General features: G+C 38.6%; 1 protein-coding gene across 1 annotated transcript in view; it reads right to left on the reverse strand.

Annotated features, from left to right (window-relative positions):
• Nucleotides 1–20,310, reverse strand: part of neurl1ab (neuralized E3 ubiquitin protein ligase 1Ab) — a 34,937-nt gene extending 14,627 nt beyond the window's left edge. Inside the window, exons 1-3 of the mRNA XM_061745375.1 lie at nucleotides 20,053–20,310; nucleotides 14,489–14,730; nucleotides 11,403–11,724 (exon numbers count right to left, since the gene is read on the reverse strand). Coding sequence (XP_061601359.1) covers nucleotides 11,403–11,724; nucleotides 14,489–14,730; nucleotides 20,053–20,086 — 598 coding nt within the window. The 5' untranslated portion in view covers nucleotides 20,087–20,310. The remainder of the gene's footprint in view (nucleotides 1–11,402; nucleotides 11,725–14,488; nucleotides 14,731–20,052) is intronic.
• Between the last annotated feature and the right edge of the window lie 314 nt (nucleotides 20,311–20,624).

Below are 20,624 nucleotides of genomic sequence, written 5' to 3' on the forward strand. Positions count from 1 at the left end.
AAACATCTATCTACCTGCTGTGGGGTTTACCCAGTCGACCTTCAAGTCGACTGAGACCGCTCTGGAAAAACCAGTTTCCATAGAGCAGAAATGGTACTGGGAAAGAGTGTATGTCGAACTGAAACTGGAAACCTGTTTTAATCTATTACGACTCTTGCAACTTGTGAGTGTGTTTGCCTTCTGAACCCGGGAAAGACTCACAAACGACTTTCATTAGCTAGAGCTGATGGAAAACAAATATAATTTAGAGTTGTAGTTTCTTTGGCTTTTAGTGCACAAATTCACGCTTTCCTCAGAACACAAACATTTTAGATATCTTTTCAAACAAGGACTTAGGTTGCAGTGGGTTAAAGTGAGCAAACGCCAGACTAAATGTCTGCAGTTAAAAAAACGAATTGCCAAAACAAACAGCTTGGCTCAACCCATCTTGAAATACATCTTATAGTGACCCCGTGTGTACTACAGTACTGCTGTTTTGATGAAAAACATTTGTGTGTATCCTAGGCCTTTTATGGTGTTGAACAGCTCTCGGCCAGACAATGGCTTGGTACTTAAGAGACAAGGGCGGATTCCGTTTATTATTTGACCCTAGTGGAACAGGATTAAGAGGCATTTGGGGGCTTTAATGGTGCTGAAACGTCTATACAAGGTCAACTGCAGTGACTGTGCAAATGTGCATATTGTATGTTTGTGTTTGGGGATTTGTGTTAAGTATGGATAAGAAAGAAGGCTAATCCAGGGTCCTGTCTACAATGAGTGAGTGAAGTCATCAGTCATGAGAAAGGCAGTTTTTAAGAAGTTGCGTTTCTGTCCCAAAAAAACTACAGGGATGGGCTTTGGTTTATCAAACAATGTAAAAATAATGAATGAGCTCCACTATTTAGTACAGGAATGTGAAGAAAGAGGACTTAATAGAGTTGAGGAGGCAATGACACAATACACTGAAGAAGTGTAGCCGTCTGAATAACAGATACCGTGTAACAAGAGCCGTGGGGAGGTTTGGACGGATCAGGCTAAGGTTTTTGGAATAGTGCCACACATTTCTTTATTCACAATCATGGACAGAAAAGGGGGCACACAAAGGTGATGAATGCCAGTACAGAAAGTGACACACTCAACTCTGAGGGTGCAATTTCCTCTTGGCCAGTCGAAGCCACTTTTAACTCAAGTGTCTCTCCAATGCGCTTGTACAGAGCCTGACTTGTCGCTCACTAACTTCAGAGTTTACAAGTGTACATTGGTTTGATGAAGTGTCTAAGTCTGATCTCAATTTGAAACATATTTTTCCAATTTTAGCTTCATGTCAGTGTTTGGTCAAAATAATATCTGTAAAAAGTTTACAGATGGACACATGTGCTCACTGACACAAAGAGAAGAGAGCTCACATTCTCTTCTTCATTGGGACTGGGCTCTGTCCATCTGAAAGTGATTATCCTCCCCTCCGAAGGCTTCCCCCTGCACGGCCCAGCTCCCTGGATCCAAATCTGACAGGCTCCATTACGTTTTCTATTTTGATTTCCTGTAAATCTGTTCAATTCCATCTGGATCGATTAAATCCCAGTTGGGCCTCAATAGCCTGTCCAGCCGGTTTTATTTAGGTTCCACAAATCAAATAATTTCCCGGCCCTGAGATCACTGTAAACTGAATTCTCATCAAAATGTGGGCTTTTCCCAATGTGCACATAGTAGATATTGAGTCACAGGACAGTCCTTCAACAATGTAGCCCATGTCATCGTATTCAATTGACAAACTGAATTTTATACAAGGGGAAAAATATTGAACGTAGCTTAGCAAGTGTAGCTCTGCACAAAGGAGTGCCTGATTGTTGGCCCTCACTCTCACCTCACTAATCTTTCATGTTACATTGGAAAGAAAATTCATGAAATACTAAGTTTCAAACACCTTCTATTAAGACTCAGCTTTGATAGTTTGTCTCTTTAAGAGATGCTACAGTTGTGTAAGACCTTAATGTACCCAGTTATATGGGTAACTGTGATACACTGTGTATCACTGTCATTAACCCGAATGTAGTAACTGGAAGTGCACTTTGCATTTTGGCTTTAAACCAGAGGTCTGTACAAATACTAAACAATTAGTCCATGTATTTTCCAGAAGGCTTGCTATTTCTACCTGCACGAGGGATGCATCAAACAATCAGGTCTGTGCACATCATTTTGCTGCAGGCATGATGGGGGTCTCTCATCCAGTATGTGTTTCAAAACCAGAACACTGGATGGCAAAAATAACAAAAAAGCCTAATCACAGGAATTTCAAAGAGTGTATGGAAAAAAGTAGAGGAACATGGCTCTGACAATGAGCTTTTTGATGTAGAGAAACCTCATAGACTCAGTAAGACATGTACTGTAACTCACCGCTGTGCCTTGTGTGAGTTCTGCAGAGGACCCAAATCCAAGACTCAGTCAAGCAGGATGAAATAACAATAAGGTACTTTCATCAAACCTCAACTGGTGAGAAAACAAAAAAGCGCACTGGAAAATCCAGGGACTAACAGGCCAAGTCAAAATAAAGGAATTCCAAAAGAATAATCAGGGAATAATCAAAAAAACAAGACGCATACCAGTCCAAAACGGAAAGATTAAAAACACAGAGCAAACCAACTTCTGGGAATAGCATGCTGGGATTACAGTCAACCTGATAGAGACTGACGAAACACACAAAGGCTATTTACACTGAGATGGGAAATGAGGCACAGGTGAAACACACCAAGAAGATGCAGGGAATACGGGAATAAAGCAGCTACACAAAAAACGAATTTAACTGTAACACTTTGTAGCTGTTGTTAGCTCTTTTTTCGAACGCTAACACAAATGCATGTTGTTGGTAATTCACCCCCACAATACATGAATAAGCCTGCAAATGTCTCATTTCTTTCTGTGCTTTTCACTCACTCCAGCCTCAGTCACTGTTACCGTGGATACATTCATAAAACCTTTTTTATTTTTTTCTGTTATTGCTCACACTGTACTGCACACTCAGATTTTCATGACAAAACAAATCTCACCAGCTCCAAACTGAAATCTTGCCTCCATATAGTTAGCATCTTTATACTCGATTAAAACAATCTTGGTTCCACACTGTGTAAAATATAATCTTAACAAACTGTGTTTAGCAACGTCTGTACAGCAAATGTGACTGAGATGACTGTGGGATAATTACATAACTGTACTGTCAAGTTAAACTGGCAAGTGGTCAGATAGAGATGCCGTCAAGATGAAACTACAACCAGCAATTACAAATAAAATAAAAACATTAAGCAGTGAAATCTTTCATTGTGGGTCAAGAGTTTGACATTGGCCATTTTTCCTACAGTAATGTGAAATCAATTTAAATATAAATATGTTTTTTATCATTTAAACAAAGTAATTTTGCATTTGTGTACTGGCTGAATGCTGATATCAAACCTGGTGGGTACGATTTCTAAGGTAAGCAGGACAATATGCCTACAAAGAAATGGAAACCTCAGCCTCAGCAGGCATCTCCAGGCTTATGAGTTTTACCCAAAAAGGCATCAACATGAAACCAAGTTGCCTCCTTGACCTGAAAAGAGGTTGCAAGCAACAGTTGTTTCCATATGAGGAGAACTTGGGACAAGGTCCTCAGTCTCAAAATTACAATGCAACTGCAATCAGCTTCAAATGTCAAGTCCCTTCAAAAAAAGAAAAGATCACTTTTCATGTGATTTATTGGTCCTATAATTATGCAGAGAAGAAAGGTTCAAGAAAATAGTACAAACAAGGGAAAAGAGTGACAGGCTGCAGTTTGCTTCATGATTTCAGGTTCATTCAGCCAAAAAAAGTTCAGCTCAAGAAAATTACTAAATGTTTACAGTGTACGGACATTTAGCAGTCGTCCTTGCCTTTCTCTTTCACTGTCTGGTGTTTGTTTTTGGCTCAAAAGAGACTTTTGACTAATGATTTTGCATATTTCTATTACCGAGCAGAATTTCCAGTTTATTGTATTTGGAGGATTTGGCTGTAAGCAGCAGCCCAGAAATCAAGTGCATTAGTACGACGATAATTTGCTGTACTTCAGGGTACGCAAACCCCTGAGGTCTATCGCATATCTTCATCAATCAAAATTAACAAAAGGGCTTAGTTTTCTTCTTTTGTGAATCCCCACAGAAGCAGGTACTCAAAATGTTACAATACAGAGATATATTTTTGTAACTTTTACTTGTACAATCCATAACAGTGAGCCATTTTCATTGTTGCTACGCTGATGCTTTATATTGCATCTAACCTCACACCTGATCACAACCCTTTTACTCTATTTAAAAACTTTAAACCCACAAATCAAGCCTTGTGAAATGCCACATAATCTGTGCTGACAAGTGGAACAATAACTGAGATCCGTAGCAGGAGAGCATGAGTGTGTGGTACACTTGAACAGACAAAAATAAACACAAAGAAAGGGAAGTACAGCACAATCAGGTTCACAAAACCATACATGTTTGCGCGGCACTGGCCTTTTCATCATTCTCCCATGATCTCTTTATCGGTGGCACAAAAAAGTACACATATGAGATAAATGTAAATTAATCCTCAACTGGCAACCGTTTCAGTTTTAGTTTGAATAACGTGAGAGCCGCACAATGGAAAGAATGCATTATTGGTTTTGTGGCGTACTGCAAATGTGCAGGAACTAATTTGCAACCCACCTCAACCAGTCACACCAGTCTGTTCTGGGAAGCGGTAAGCTGCAAATGATAAACTGTAACCTAGCCACCGGAGTAGATCCTAATCATCTCCGGCACAAACCATACACATGAAGAGTTCTGTGTTTTGGAGCCAATTCTCCTTTTATTGACTTACACTGAAATTCAAAATTGCTTTAAAAATGGCATCATTTACATATAAGATGATAAATGGGTTGTTATTGAGGGATATTGCAGAACTGTTACTTCCTTATTCTGGCAGGACAAAGCTTTATTTTCTTTCATTTTAGGACCTGGTGAAGACCTGAAAGGTTCTTATATCACATCCTGATGCTGTAATTGAGAACGCCGTTACATTTCCAAGTGATGTGCATCACCTGCAAGAGTGGGGAATGTGTAATAGAAAAAATTGTTTTGTGTACATTTAAAATGTTTTCCTCATTATTGGGATTAAGCTACATCTTAACCTTTAGCAATTCCTCCTTACTCACGAGTGCTGAGCGATCTTGACTCATAAAGACACGTATAATACTTACCATAATATGCTTTTATTGCTTGTCTTGACGGTAAAACAAACGAGCTGCATGTGTGCTGTTGGGAAGTAACCGGCTTTTGATTATAAGGGTGGTGCTTGCTGGAAATTCATTGTTTTATCTGCTGCTGGTAGGCTGCACCAGTCATAACTGAATATTTTGCAAACCCCACCCACAGATACTGACACTCTTATTGTTACTTTTTATGACTTGTGATAACATGCTTAATTGCCTAGTTTAGTAAATCTGCACAATGTTTGTTAAAAAGAAGTCAAGTTGCTACCAAAGACAAAAATCGAGGATATGGGATTTTTCAAGTGCTGGGATTGATAGCTTAATAATTATAATAATTAAAAAAAAGAACAACAAAAAACTAAGGGAATCACAAATGTAGCTCGTCACAGCAATTTATTCAATAAGCTAAAAGAAAGAAAACCATCTATAGGGCTGTGCCGCTAGAATTAATAAAAAATCTCCTCTGTGCGAATTGTCTTCATCCCAAGTGATGTTAAATTTAGAGATGTCCCTCAGGACGTCAGTGAGCATGAAAGGAAAAGGGTCTCCCTGCAATGATCTAATGCACGGGATACATGGCGAGATGATTGATGCCACCGCCCTTCTCTTAATCACCTGAGAGGTATGCCGCCTCTTGACACTCTCGCAGCCATTTTAGATTCTTCTCTAATGACTGGAGAGACAGGTTGCAGATGATGTTAGCCGACGCCAGTCTCACGGATCACTACCGCTCTGCCAGTGATTAAGTGACTCATCTGCCTGTGGTAAACAAACCCCCAGAGGAGCATCCCGCCTCCATCAAAAGATGTCTTTGACTTTCCAAGCTTATCCAAGTTGGAACAAATCCATCACACCTGTACAAAACCGAGGATGCTTTGTGGTGTCTGGGGGTATGTCCCGTAAACAAATGCAATCATATATGTGTAAAGGGATTAGTTTGATTTGCTGTCTTGTTTTGACAGGAGAAATCCACACTATTCCCATATGTGTTTTGCTGAGTGGAAATGAACACCTGCAAGTAGTTTTAACCGTCGTTCTGGAGATTCCTCATCAAACATCTTGATAAAGTCAAATACTGGCACGCCAACTACTGCCAAAGTAAAAGTAAACTTGCAAACTTTGGTTAGAACAAAAGACAATCTTTTTGTAATCCTGGTGAGGGAAACAAGACATCAATGCAAACAGTCAAAAGTGATGATTTGAGGACAGTTTTGTTTCTTGAGATCATACACTTGAGAAAATCTTTTATCGGTCCCTCTAAGGACCAGTATCTCTCAGTCAGGGGCCGCACATCCTCAGCAGCACAGTTCGCTCTGTACAAAGCCTGAGAAAGGCACTTTAGTCTGTATTGACAGTTGCGTGAGTAGGGAAAGTGTGGTGATGTAACAGATCTTCCCTAAATTGCATGTGTAGCTTTGTTGGTCTGCACAACCCCTGAAGCTCAGTTTGATTTCAGTAGATTAATTTAGCTTCCTCTCTTATGCAATGCCATAGCTTTCAAGCAGTCTCACTGATCTGTGGGTCACCTTTGACTGCTTGCATGGGCGGCTTGCTACTGAACTCCAGTTCCTTGATAATGGCTTAGTGAGAAAACGCCTTACTTCAAAAGATCCTAAAACATCAGAATAAGCCCTGATAGCAGTATAACTATATAAAGACTGCAGTGAAAAAAGCGAAAAGGTCATTTTCTTATCGTATGCTGTTTGAGGACACGGATGTATTAAGATATTATGGAGCATGTATTTAATGGTGATTGATAATGATGACTGAATGGACAGAAAAGAAGGACAATTCTAACTCTGGCCTGCTCAGTAGCCCTGACATGATGAATTAAATCCTCCTAAAAAATAAAAAATAAAATATCACTCTATAAAATCAAAATAAAATTTAAATTACAGTAAATTATTATTATTATTCTTTTATTTAAATCAGAACAGAAATAACAAAATTGTGTCATGGAGGACTGTAATACAACTATACTTGGTTTTATTGTCCAGCTGGAAGGAAAATAAAAGTGCTCAACTCGACTCGACTCAACGAACACTTTTTTGTCATTCTGATTGAGTTTATTCTTATTCTTATTCTTATTGATTCTGGTTGACTTTTTTTTTTTACGTGCAACACTACCCTCTCCGCTTTCCTGTTTACTAACTTGCTGATGCTTTCAGTTGGCAATTGCTATCAAAATGGAGATTTGTTACTTGAGTGCAATAGTTGTTGGTATTTGGTTGATTTAATGACTGCACACGGTTCCTTCAGTCTCTCAAATGCAAAAAAATAAAACTAAAATAAAAATCCTCATTCCTCTCCTTTCTTTCATCCAGACTCTGAATAGCTTCACATTTGTTTGGTATAATCAATAAACTGATAAGTCTCCTCTGTAACTTAGTAAAATCTCACCCTAATTTTGTATACCGATCTTAGATATCTTCGATCTTGGCTCCCAGGAAATCAACATCAAATCCAGGCGTGCAGACAAGGACAAAAAGTCAAAGTAAATAGTGTTGCATTTATATAGCACCTTAGTAGAAATATGTTTTTCATTTATACGGTCACAAAAAGACTCTCACAAAACAGCGCCTCTGCTCTATATACAAAAGTGCTTTGATTTCTATATTCATACTCCAATGAGCACAATGGGTGTCCAGCCCAAGGTCACTCCAACATGTGATGGACCTCCGGATCAAACTACCAACCTTCCAGCAGTCAGAGGACAACTGACTCCATGCACTGATCAACAGCCAACCATGTAATCAGAAGAGGTGTGTACATGGTGGAATTTCATCTTTTCATCTTATTATAAAATGGTTTAGATCACATCTCTGAATGTGTAGGGGTTTGTGCTCATGTGGGAGTTCTCAAAACTCTTGCCACAGTGAATAGGGAGGATTTCATAATCAATCGTGAAATAAAACAGAGAGGACATATTTCACTTAAACTGTGAGATTAAATACTCTTGATTCACGACATATGTCCTGAAATAAAAGAGTAAAGGCTAGTTTGAGCAAAATGTCAATTTTTGTGCCTGGAAAATTAAGTCATAAGACAAGAATTGGGGCAGTTTACGGGTACAGTTTCATGTTGAGGAAAGATAGAAATCTGCTGTCAAATCATAGAGCCTATTTTCTTAACACGAGACACCAAAAATAAATAAATAAATACATACATTTAAAAAAATCAAAGCAGCAGAACTCTGTCCGTAAAACGCCAGAAATGTTGAATACTTCCCGTAATTCAGGTAAATCTAATTTATGTCCTCCAAGTGAAAGCCTGCATCTGTCAAACATCATGTAAATTTTGGCAATTTTCTATGCAAAGGTCTGTTTATGAGTTGTTCAAAGTACTAATTCATATGTGAAAAAAATGGATGTAACTTTTTGTGGGTCTGTGCATCTGAATAAAATCTGTTAAACTGCTTAAAGGAGTGGAAAAAGAAAAATCGGGGGGTTAAAAAGAGCTGGAAGTAAGCAGTGTGAGGTCATGCACTGCTGACTTCCAGCATGAGGCTCTACCAAAATGTTCCCGTTGGAGGCACAGAAGCCTCATGGTGATAAATAATCTGATCTTTCGGGGCAAAGTTGGCAGAATACTACTTTAATAAATATGAAGCTCTTCAAACCCATTATCTCACTGGCTCAGCAATACATGTGACCGAAGTCAATGAGTTCATCACTTATTTTTCTGCCCAGTCCATTTATTTCAAAAGCCAAATCAAGGTCATCTAAACCAAGCTATTCTCCACACTCCTTTTCACATCTCCGAGCTCCATTTGCTTCCTACTTTCTTTTTATTTTTCGAAGGTTTAAAACAGAAAATTACAGGAAGAAAAATGACAGATCTATAATTTACACCTGGACAGATTGTGTGATAACGAGCCAACAACAGGTGAAATCTGGCTAAATCTTTTCAGATGGTGGAGCATTAATTTCAGACCCTTGTATAAGCATCATTAAGAATCAACAACCACCCATCTGTTCAAGGGAAATACGTGCCAGTTTGCAACACCAGACTTTGATATGCCTTCCTATATTTCAGAGGATAAGTGTTTGCTGAGCAGCAGCCAACTCCTGACACAATTCTGGGCCTTTGAGATATACCATGCTCTCAAGTAGTGACGCTCTGAAGCTATAGAGGAAAGCTGATAGCCAAGTGATCCTCCCGCTGACTGAGGACAGAGGCTTTTCAGTTTAAGCTCTTGATGTGGGATAAAAGTGATCGATGTGGGAAAACCAGCATAGAAACAATGGGATTAAGACTGCTGGCCTCATTCACAGGCAACTACATAGACTGCAAAAACATATTCAAGAAAACCCCAGTCTAAGTGCAAAATAGTAAAGGCCTCCCATTAAACTATATTATTTGATTAATAGGGGTGTAACAATATATCGTGCCACGAAATTTCGCGATACAAAAAACGTCATAATACGTGTCGTGGAGGTGACAAAGTGTATCGCGATATTGGATTATTAAAATGAATCTTGTGTTGACTAGTACTGTATTACCAAAATAACCTTAACAAAAATGAATCTCCTCTTACACGTATAAGGTGAGCATGAATCTATCTTTTTTATGATGTAAAATTGTATGTATTTATTTACTTTTATTTATTTAATTTTAGAAAAAAGAATAAAAAAGTCAAATCATACATGAGAGAAACTATTCAATTTGTGGCAAAATATTTGTACTTGTATGAAACTGAAGATGCATAATGCAAACCTGACATTTACTTTTAGTTCAGTTTGTGGAAAATGGTTGGCCTGGCTTTCTCTTTAAAACTTAAACAGTTATAAAGAATTACAAACTGTAACAATAGGGCAAACGCACAGTATTGTTTTGTATTTTGTGTCTTTCAAATAAAAGACAATTTTTTCCAGTTATATGTTCCTCATTCAAGGTTGTTAAAAAATACTGCTATAATATCGTATCGTTATCGTGACCTCAATATTGTGTATCGTACCGTATCGTGAGATTAGTGTAGCGTTACACCCCTATTGATTAATAAACAAATGACTGCGAGTTAGAGGCCATCACGTCACATGAAGTCGTACTAAGTCTTGGAGGCAAAGAGTGAGACATTCCAGTGGGCTGATTGTCTTGGAAAAAACATCGCAGACATGTCATTACCTGACATCATCCCTCCTCCTGATTGTCCTGTTGGGAAGACCAACACACCACTCTTGTTCTTCGACAAGAGCTATGTGCTGGGCAGCGCCACGAGGCCAGTGAACCCCAGATAGTCGCACTCTGGCGCTAGATACCAAACAGCCCATCACGAGATAGCACGCTTTTCGCTGTCAACCACACCACGAGAAATGAGGTTAAATGGCACTATCTGCACTATATGGAAGGCTCTTCTATTTTTATTAATGGTGCTGACAGACTCTATTCTTTGGAGAGAGGCGATGTCATTCTTGGAAATGGTTATAAATAAGTATAGAGTCATCCTCAAGTATTCCTATAAATCTTTTCTGCATAGTTTTTTGTTGTTTTATTAAAAAAAATGGAGGCAGCTAACAATGCGTGATGTTTTTCATGAATGCCTCTCGATCTGCGATCTCAGACATACTTCATGTGGTTCCGTTAGGTGAAAAACTGCTGTTAATAATTGGGAAGGACCTGTTTACCTCTAATTTCTTTGATGTAATGACCCTCTTAACAACACTTGTTCAAATGGATAAAAAAAATACCTCCTTTAGGGAAATAACTTTGATAACGACGACAACAACAACAACCGCAGTAACTAAACAGTCTTCCTTATCTCCCACCATCTTTTTCCACTGAGTCATTATGCTGGTGTGGGAAAACCTATGCAGCTGTAAGTAACATCACCTTTCTATCACTCATACTGAAAAACATCAGATGCAGAATGGTTTCCAGGGGTACAGTAACAAGACTAAAGTGTTCTCAGCTTCACTGGAACGCCGTACTTGCAGAGGCGCTGGGAGATAAACTCCTACATTTTTTAGCGGTACCATGTTTACCATGTTTAAGCAGCTATTTTTATCCTTAAACACATGATGTACAGCTGTAACTCATGGAAACGTGATTCATTCTTTAAGGATTTGCAGAAAAGTAACAAAGTGTTTTCCAGTTGTTACGGTAAATTCGATTTAATTGCAGCAATATTTGTCAGTCTTTCCCAGAAAGGACTAGTCTCTACTGTAAATACGTGACTCACCTAGCAGCTGGACCCCCCTGGTGAGGCCGTACACGTCTATGAGAGCCCAGACAGGTTCGGCGACGTGTACCCCGCTGAAGAACAGAACGGGACTGGAGTCGTTGATTCGGTAGAACACTCGACCCTTCTTATCCACCCAGAAGGAGATGATGTTTCCTTCGTTGGAGAGCTCCTCCGGCAGGGCTTTTGCCCAAAAGCCGCTCTGTGAGACCAGGTCGGGGCAGGCGTACTTGGGCAAGGTGTCTGGATTGATCCTCGAAGGGTCTTTGGAGGTAAAACCAAGACGCAAAGCCCCGCTCCAGCAGCACTGCTTTCTAGTGATCTGGAGATTACATGGTTTGGATTAGTGAAGGCCTTTTAATTAAGATAAACTGCATTTTTCTTCTTTTCCTCTGTAAATAAAAGCTGTTTAGGATGTAGAGGGATGAAGAAGAGTCAAGACTGGTTGTATTTCTGTCACATGCAGAGCTGGTAGAGTAGCCAAAAACTGTACTCAAGTAAAAGTACTGTTACTACAGAATAATATGACTCAAGTAGAAGTAAAAAGTAGTCATCCAAATAATGACTTGAGTAAAAGTAAAAAAGTACTTGGTGAAAAAACTACTCAAGTACTGAGTAACTGTTGAGTAATGTCTGATTTATTTTTTTTAACATAACCATTCAAACAGACAAAAGTACAAAATAATCATCTTCAGGTAAATAATCAATAAAATAATAATAAAAAAAAAATTTATAAAAAATAAATAACTTGAATTAAAATAATCTTAAAGTAAATTCAAGTGCTTTAATAAATAATAAAATGAATAAAAGAATAACAGAATAAAGAAATAAATTAAGCACAAGTAGCACAAAATTTCAAGCCTTTGTACTTTTCTTTTTTAACCAGGCAGAACTAGAACAAACATGAACTCATAGAAACTCTGTGTGTGTTTGAGTCTGTGTAAATGTGACAAAACATGCAAAAACAAACATTTTTCCCAAAGAATCACTCAGTGATGTCATGAGATTGACGCGTACGCGGATAAAAGAAAAGTAACAGCTCAACGTAGCCTAATGTAACGGAGTAAGAGTAACAGTTTCTTCTTCACAAATCTACTCAAGTAAAAGTAAAAAGTATAGTGATTCAAAACTACTCCTAAAAGTACAACATTTCCCAAAACTTACTCAAGTAAATGTAACGGAGTAAATGTAACTCGTTACTACCCACCTCTGGTTACATGTGTCAATGAACTAATATGACAACATTATTACACTAATGGGTCATTGCTGGTGTGGTATATGAGGATTTGGTGAGGACCTCTGACCAAAAATCATCACAAAAGTAGATTTAAAAGTCTTTTTTCAATGCACCAAATAAAATGATGATGATCAGCTTCATCATTGTGCTTGATTAAGCTGTGTTTTAAAACCACAGCAAAATCTTTGCTTCAATTAAACCAAGTAGCTTTGAAGCTTGAACCCAGGCAAAGAACGAGAAAAATCTAAAGTAAACAGTGAATAAATGGAAATGAGGTCGCGAGAAAAAATAGCTGTCTTGAGGTGGGATTAAACCCGAGGCTAATGTGTCTAATTTTTCTCCACCCCCATCTAGCCACGAAACGAGGCCCTTGTTGTTTGTTTTTATCGGCAACTAAATATACAGCGATTCTGAGAGCAGGTTGGTATTACAGATGGAATAATCTACATTTGTTGCAGTTAAAATTAGAGTCAACCCAATGAGATCAGCCAGTATTGGCCTATCAGAGGAAAACATTAAGTCACAGGGGAGCAAAGGAAATATAATCCGTAATAATCATAATCCTATTTGAATAGGGCAATAGAATGTCAAAACTGAACAGGTTTTTCTTTCTTATTTTACACTAAATGCACATGTCTACATGTTAAAATGCCAGTTATGAAAATGCTCTTATGTTGATGCTTTGCAATCATTAAATGAAGATTACAGTCATATTTAATGACATTTTGCTAAAGACCTTCACAGCTTAGCTTCCAGCTACAATTTATTATCAGTAATGCTCACAAGTAGGGCTGTTCGATTTTGCCCAAAAATAAAATCTCGATTTTTTTCTCTCAAAATCCGATTTTCGATTACGATTACGATTATTTTGTGAATTGACAAAAGGCAAAGAAATGATTTCAAATATGCTGTTTTTTTATTGAACATTTGCTCCATTGGGCTTTAAGTGCAAACTTTGCTCTTATTAAACCAAAAATGAATGAATAAAGTGCAAAACTCTGTAAAATAAGTTGAAAAAAAGTTTAAAAAAATATAATAAAATATAAAGTTTTATCTCTGAAAAAAAAATCAGCAAATCATTAATATGGTATCAATCATTAATATGTGTGCAGACAAGGTAAAAAAATAAATAAATTTAAAAAAAAAGTGAAAAATCGATTTTACGATTTTCACGTTTTAACATCGTTCTAATTACATAATCGCGATAACGATTTAAAATCGATTAATCGAACAGCCCTACTCACAAGCCAATATATTTGACAGCATATTGATAGTAAACTTTGGCTTGATAGTGGCAATGGGTGAACAATTCAAGAATCACCCAAGTTATCACTTCAAATGTAAAAGTTCAATGTATGCACCATAAAAAAGTGTGACAGTCAATGTAACATTTGGCAAGATATTTCAGCCTGCAACATCAGAGACCAACATTCCCATCACTTGTGCCAAACAACAAGCAGGGCTAAAAAAAGGACTCTGTTTCAAACTTGCTGAGGCCAAATACTTTGGTTTGTTTATCACCTGCAAACGATTTTTGTCTTATTTTGAACCTGAATTTACTGTGCAAGATAACAATATTCCTCAGATGGCAGCGCTTGCCTCCTTTCTCACTTTAGAGTCAAAGATGGCCTGATAGGTGGAGTGGAAACTTGTTCTAAGATGTTGTTGCTCTGGCCCACACATGAGAGAAAAATCAGAAGAGGAAGATGAAGAAAAGACATGAAAGTAAGGAGTCAAACGGGAGGATTTCTTGTCAAATTTCAAGCTGCATTTAGTGCCAAAGCTCACCTTGCAATGGCTGTAATTTACAGTTTTGAGACATTCACAGGAACACGAGAACTGCGTTTACCTTTAGTCGAACTTGCTCATATACAGCGATAGGCCTGTTGCTGAAGGTGATGGCGTTACAGAAGCTGGCCTGTCTCTTGACGGTCCTCTGGGACATGTCCATGATTATCTGCGATCCCTTGGTGCTGGGGTGGAAGAGCAGAGGGAACGTGGGCAAATTTCCACACGTCCGAATGGGCAAGCAGCGCTTGGGCTTGTGATGGCATCGGTGAGATGTTTCAGGAAACTGCCCGTTCAGAGAATCTAGGTGGAGAAGAAAGAGTCTGAACATCAGATATGGAACATATTTTTCTTGAGGCCTAACTTCAAGGAAAATGGAAATATGTTAGATTAAGATTGCTAGAACATTGGATAAGACCATCTGTCCCACAGACCACTTCACATTAATAAAAACTAGAAAGGGTGTGGTTGCGACCTCCTGTCACATGTCATTTTCTTTCATGTGCCTTTTCTCCTCCTCCAACATCCAATTTGGTAGAAAAAATGTATATATTTATAATCGCATACTTGTGAAACTTGTATTTCTAAACAAGGTTGCCAGTAAAACCACAGAGAGTGTATTTGAACAGAGTGCGAGGTGAATTACAGCCAGAATAGTTAAAAAAAAAACATTCACAAATGTTGAATTGCTCCCTTGGTTAACCAATTAAGGAGAACAATTCAGCTGTTCACACCAAACAGTCTAATTTCAGCAGTTTCCGGTAACACCAGTCAAATTTTTTGTTATCCTAAATCTTGCGGAAACTAATTTGTGTTTTACGTCTTTCTCTGTTCGTGCATGATTTGTGCAGGAAAAAAAGCACAATATAAAGTATCATAAAGAAAGCGGAAAGCGGAAGATAAAGAAAAGAGATTTGCTAACAAGCCCACAATTAACCCAGCAGAAAAATGACCTTTGGGATCTTAAAAGAGTACCAGCTGGCTGATACAGTATGTCCAAAGCTCCTCTAATAATAGTGAAGCATGGCTGCTAGCAATTGTTTGTAGCTCATGTTTTAATAAGCACACATCAGTCAAAAGAGAGAAAGTCATGAGTGTTCTCACTGCCTAATCAAACTGATAAAAAAAAAAGAAAAAAAGAAGCACTCTTGCCCTGTACAAGGTATTTCGGGGGTTTGTTGGTCAGAGGAAGTGACAAAATGAAGTCCACAGGTACACAATGAGTCACCAAATGTGCCAAATTTTTTATATTTTCTCCCACGTGAAAAGCTGAATGACTGTTCCAGCTCTCAGTATTTCATGATAGAGTGAGACGTCCATATTTCTGGGGGTGTTTACACAGATAAAGGATTTGCTCAAAGGCATCATGAGGCTGATTTCACACGACTCCCTTTCATTTGGATCAACTCTCCCTGTTCTTGTTTCCACATTCCTATTTAAAAACGCAACACCAAGGTCATCCTACGTTTAGTGGAGGAGGTGTTTTCTCACAAACTTCGGGCACTCATTAAGGCTGAGGTCTAATTTTGACTTGATTGACAAACATTGATCCGATACAGTTTTGTGCCCCAGAACCCGGGACTGATGCAATAGACCATCCAGTCAATCTGCTAGGCGTGAAAATGAATATTTTAGGCATAATTAACACTTCTTATCCACAAGAACCTCTTGTATTTTCACACCTCAACTTGAAAGGCTGTGTATGAGCTGCTTGTCTTTCTTCAGTATGTGAGAGAAATATGAGCCACTGCAGCTATTCTTACTTTCCTTTGGTTCCCTTTGAAGGCTCTAGGGCTTTATAATGCATCCTAGAGACAAATCAATTGGACTGTCTGCACTGGAGATAGACGATCACGTGACGGGTCACATTTGTTAAAACATCGCATGATCTCATCTAAGGCCAGAGAAAGAGCTTTGACATTGGACGCGCACATGATACATAAAAAACCTTGCAGAGAATAAAAAGGCCAAAACCGAGCACTCTGAGTCTTTCCCCTGAAATCACAATCAGCGAAACTCCGCCAAGTGGTCCAGGCCCAGAACAGTATATTTTGTTAGGCTCTTTGCATGCTCTTGTCATAGCAGAACAATGTTGAATTGTGCTCTGTGCACAACAGTGCTCTTAAGTCATAACAAATCCTTCAACCATACTGCATCCATGATGTCACGTCAGACATGATGTCTTCGAGAAAACACAACAGGACTGTATTGTGATCTGTTGACAATTAGGCCGGAGAATGAATTGAGTATTTCCTGTGTGATCTGAAAACAGACAACACCTCATAGACTGCCCATTGATTTACCATCCAACTACAGACATCAATACACCCTTTTATTCCCACAATATTAATTTAATTTGTTAGACCGTGAAATTAAATTCCCACAACTTTTTTTTTTTTAAGGAAAATGTTTTATTTTTCTGTTCTACATGCATCTCTTGGAGAAATAAATTAAATTAATTAAAATAGCCCAGCTAAGGAGACCAACAAACCATCAAATTTCAATTTGGTGGTCCATTTTGAGCATGTATTGGGTGACAATGGGAAGAAACAACTCTGTATTAATGAGAAGAAACGCCCAGCAATCCACATGGCGGGATGAATGGAAGGATGGATAGCTGGTTTGAGTCCAAAGCTGCAGCTAATACAGCGTCCAATGGAGTGTTTTTAAATATTCATACGACCTGACAGAGACCTGAGGATAAACAGTGACCAGAGCCCTGGCAGGGCAAAAGGAAGGTGCCATGTCAATGTCAGATAAGCAACTTGAAGAAGGATATTGTTACTTAATGCCCCACAACACACGCTGTGACGGCCTTTGTTGTCATTAATTGGAGGAAACAGTAGAGAGACAATGAGCAGGCCTCGCTTATGTTACCTGGCATCCTACCCTTTCTGTATTTCGTCTCAAAGGCTTTGGCTTGTTCAGAAGCCTCAACATAGGCCCTAATGTGGTGTGACATTACTATTAAGGCTTGCAAGACATACTACTGAAAGGAGTGCAAAAAAGTCTGTAGGTGTGTATGTGTTTCTAGTTTTTACAAGTATGTCATAACTTGTCGCCATTTCAACAAGCATTCTCAAAATATTTTAAACCTCTACCTCACAGGAGGAGACACTGCCTGCAAGGCAAGGAAGTGCAGTTTGCCATCATCTTATTAGTCAGAACTGAGGGAAATTAAGATATATTGCTTTTGTCCTAATGGAGTATGCACAAAACAGGAGGAGATCGATTGAATTTGTTGGGTTATTTACATAAAGATGATGTTGTGGGAGAGTTTCACTTTTTCTTTTTTTTCTTTTTTAATTAAGGTGACATTCCAATTCAAAGAGCCAAAACAGAACTTTTCAGCAGAGGACTAAGCAAATAGAGAGAATTCACATTGAAGAACTGTCACCAAAGTATTTCTGCAGCTTTCAATGACTGAACGTTTTACAATGATTATTAACTAATTCATGTCTAAAGACTTCATTGAAAACTTTCTATAACCTCGTGCTATAGAAACTTTAAACTCAATACTTCAGCCATTAACTTCAACCTCTTATTCAAATTATTGACTTTAAGTATTAAAATGTTTTATTGTCTATTAAAAATGACACTGTGATGTCAACGTGCCAACTTGAAAGGTAAAAGCATGCATGTTACATCAGGTCTGAATGGGTTAAAGTCTTTTAGTTTGCTATTGATATGCTCATGTAAGTATGGAAAATACTGTACTAATAACTCTCAAAACTTAACTACAATTATTTTGTGACAAGAAAACAAGGACTTGAGGGTCATTCCTAAATGTCTGTTACAGGATAAAAATGTAAGAACTTTTACAAAAGTCAACATAATCATGGCAAATGTTTCCAGCTTTTCGCCAAAGTCACAATTTGATGCCTAAATGTCATTAATAAGGCCATGGATGTTTACCAAATGGAAAGAATTAAGATCTCAATGATTCATGAGCTATTAAGCTGGATTGGGGCCTTGCAACATGACAGAGATTATAATTGTTTACACTTCCAGGGCCCTGACTGAGCTCCTGTCAGAAGGCCAATTTCTTTTCTTTTTTTTTTTTTGTATTCTCGATCTGTCTGCATGTATACTGTTGTTTAACAGCGCCTGCTCTTACCAAGGAAAATGGAAAAAAAAGGGACAATATGAGCTGGCCAATGTCCATGTGCACATCTTGGAAATGAGCTGTTTCTGTTTCCTGCTCCTGTACTGGATGTCAGGTGACACCAGGATGTTCAGTCATCAAGCTGCTAAAGTGTCAGAGGGCTAACATCCAATCCCAACATCCTGTGAGAACACTTAGAGAAATGCTGGAAATACAATCAAGCAACAATGCAACTATTATCATTAATGACACTATTATAGTTAGATTTATCTGAAGTTTTTTTCCATTCTTGATTCATCTGTCTTCTATCAAAGAAATTACGCCAGAAAAAGGTGGAAATGACCCACCAGTTTTTTTTTCCTTAAACCAACAGTTCAAATCCCAAGTTAGTCCATTTGAAGTATATTCAACAATGATCCAAATAGTTGTTTCAGGACAGTGATCAGTTCAATTCAATTCTAAATACTTTATTAATACCTGAAAGGAAATTAAAGTTAATTGACTATTATGTTGATAGTCTGCCTGCAGAAACGAGATATATACGAAATATACATTATTGTTAATTTTCCTTATGGAGAGATTAAAGTTCACATTACAAAACAGAACATGATGTTAGGATTAAACATGGAATGCACCGAGTGTTCTATACGTTTTATATTTACTATAAATGCATTGCACATGTTAATTTTCATGTCAAGAAATGCAGATGACTTCCTTCCTTTCCAACAGTATGGCTTATTGCAAATAAACTAAGAGGGACTGGTAAACCAAACACTGCATTATGCATTTTCATTTTTAATTAAAATAATCTTAAAATTGCATCTAATGTAAAAGTTAAATTAAAGATTAAAAGTTTAGTATGCACCTGTTAAGATTTATTATGTTAGACATGAATGACACAAAAGCATTTGTCAAATCTGAAAGTGTTTCAGTGTCACCTAAAGACTTCAGAGACGAACAACTTAGAGTCCACCAACTTGGATAAGTTGTTCCTGTTTGCTTCCTTTTAACTTTTAACCCATACTTCAAAAAGAAGCAGAACCTGAATCACACACTAAAACATCTTGGATGCAGAGGCTCTGCTGGTTTGGCACACTTATAAAACATATTTTATCTTAATTTTAAACCAGTCGTGACTAACAAACGGTGCTTAAACTTGACAAAAACACCTACTTTCACTTCTCATTTATTTTAAGCTGACAGGACGCCTCCAGTTTCCACGCACACGGGCTTGAGCTTGCACAAGAGCGCTGACACTCCATTATATCGCTTTTTGTTATTAAGGCTGATTTATGGTTACGCGTTACACCAACGCACAGCCTACGGCGTAAGGTACGCGGCGACGCACTCCGTACGTTGCGCTTCGCCGCGTAACCTACGCCGTAGGCTACGCCGTAACCGTACGCCGTAGGCTCTGCGTCGATTTAACGCAGAACCATAATTGAGGCTTTAGCCGGTAATATGTGGGCAGTCATAGCTGATCTAAACAGTCTCCTGGCAGTGGTGGCAGATGTGCTTACCGTAGAAGGTGTTTCTGCAGATCTGACCTCCCATGGCTGGATGCAAGGTGCGTTCACCTCTTCTCTACGAGCTGGAGACGCACTTCTCGCATTCAGGTGCGCGTCTTCGGCCGATACATTATACAGACGCGACACCTTTCAGAAAGACTGGGGGGGAAAAGTCCCGACAGACGTTCAGCACCAGACTGCGTCCGTCCAGCAGCTCATCGATATTACGCAGCAGGCTTGCAGCACACACACAGACCGAGCGCGCAGAGCCTCACTGTCCGTGATCAGATCACGCTGAAATTAACATAAAAGGTGGTAGTGGAGGTGGAGCTTCTCAGGACTATTAACGCTGTAGACACCACACACACACAAGTCGGCGGGAGTCGTTACTTATTTAACCTTGACTGCCTCCGTGGAGGAAACACGCGGAGTGGATTACAACACCAGGGGTTATATCCATTTTATTGGCGTTTAATTTGATTTTCGTGTACCTCATGTTGCTTTTTACTGGTTCCTCCTCTGCACCTGTTGATTAACTTGTGTGCTGCCTCTGTCAACACTTTGTATCACAGTCCATTTACATT

The sequence above is a fragment of the Cololabis saira genome, chromosome 17 (assembly GCF_033807715.1).
Source record: "Cololabis saira isolate AMF1-May2022 chromosome 17, fColSai1.1, whole genome shotgun sequence".
Taxonomy (NCBI): Eukaryota; Metazoa; Chordata; class Actinopteri; order Beloniformes; family Belonidae; genus Cololabis; species Cololabis saira.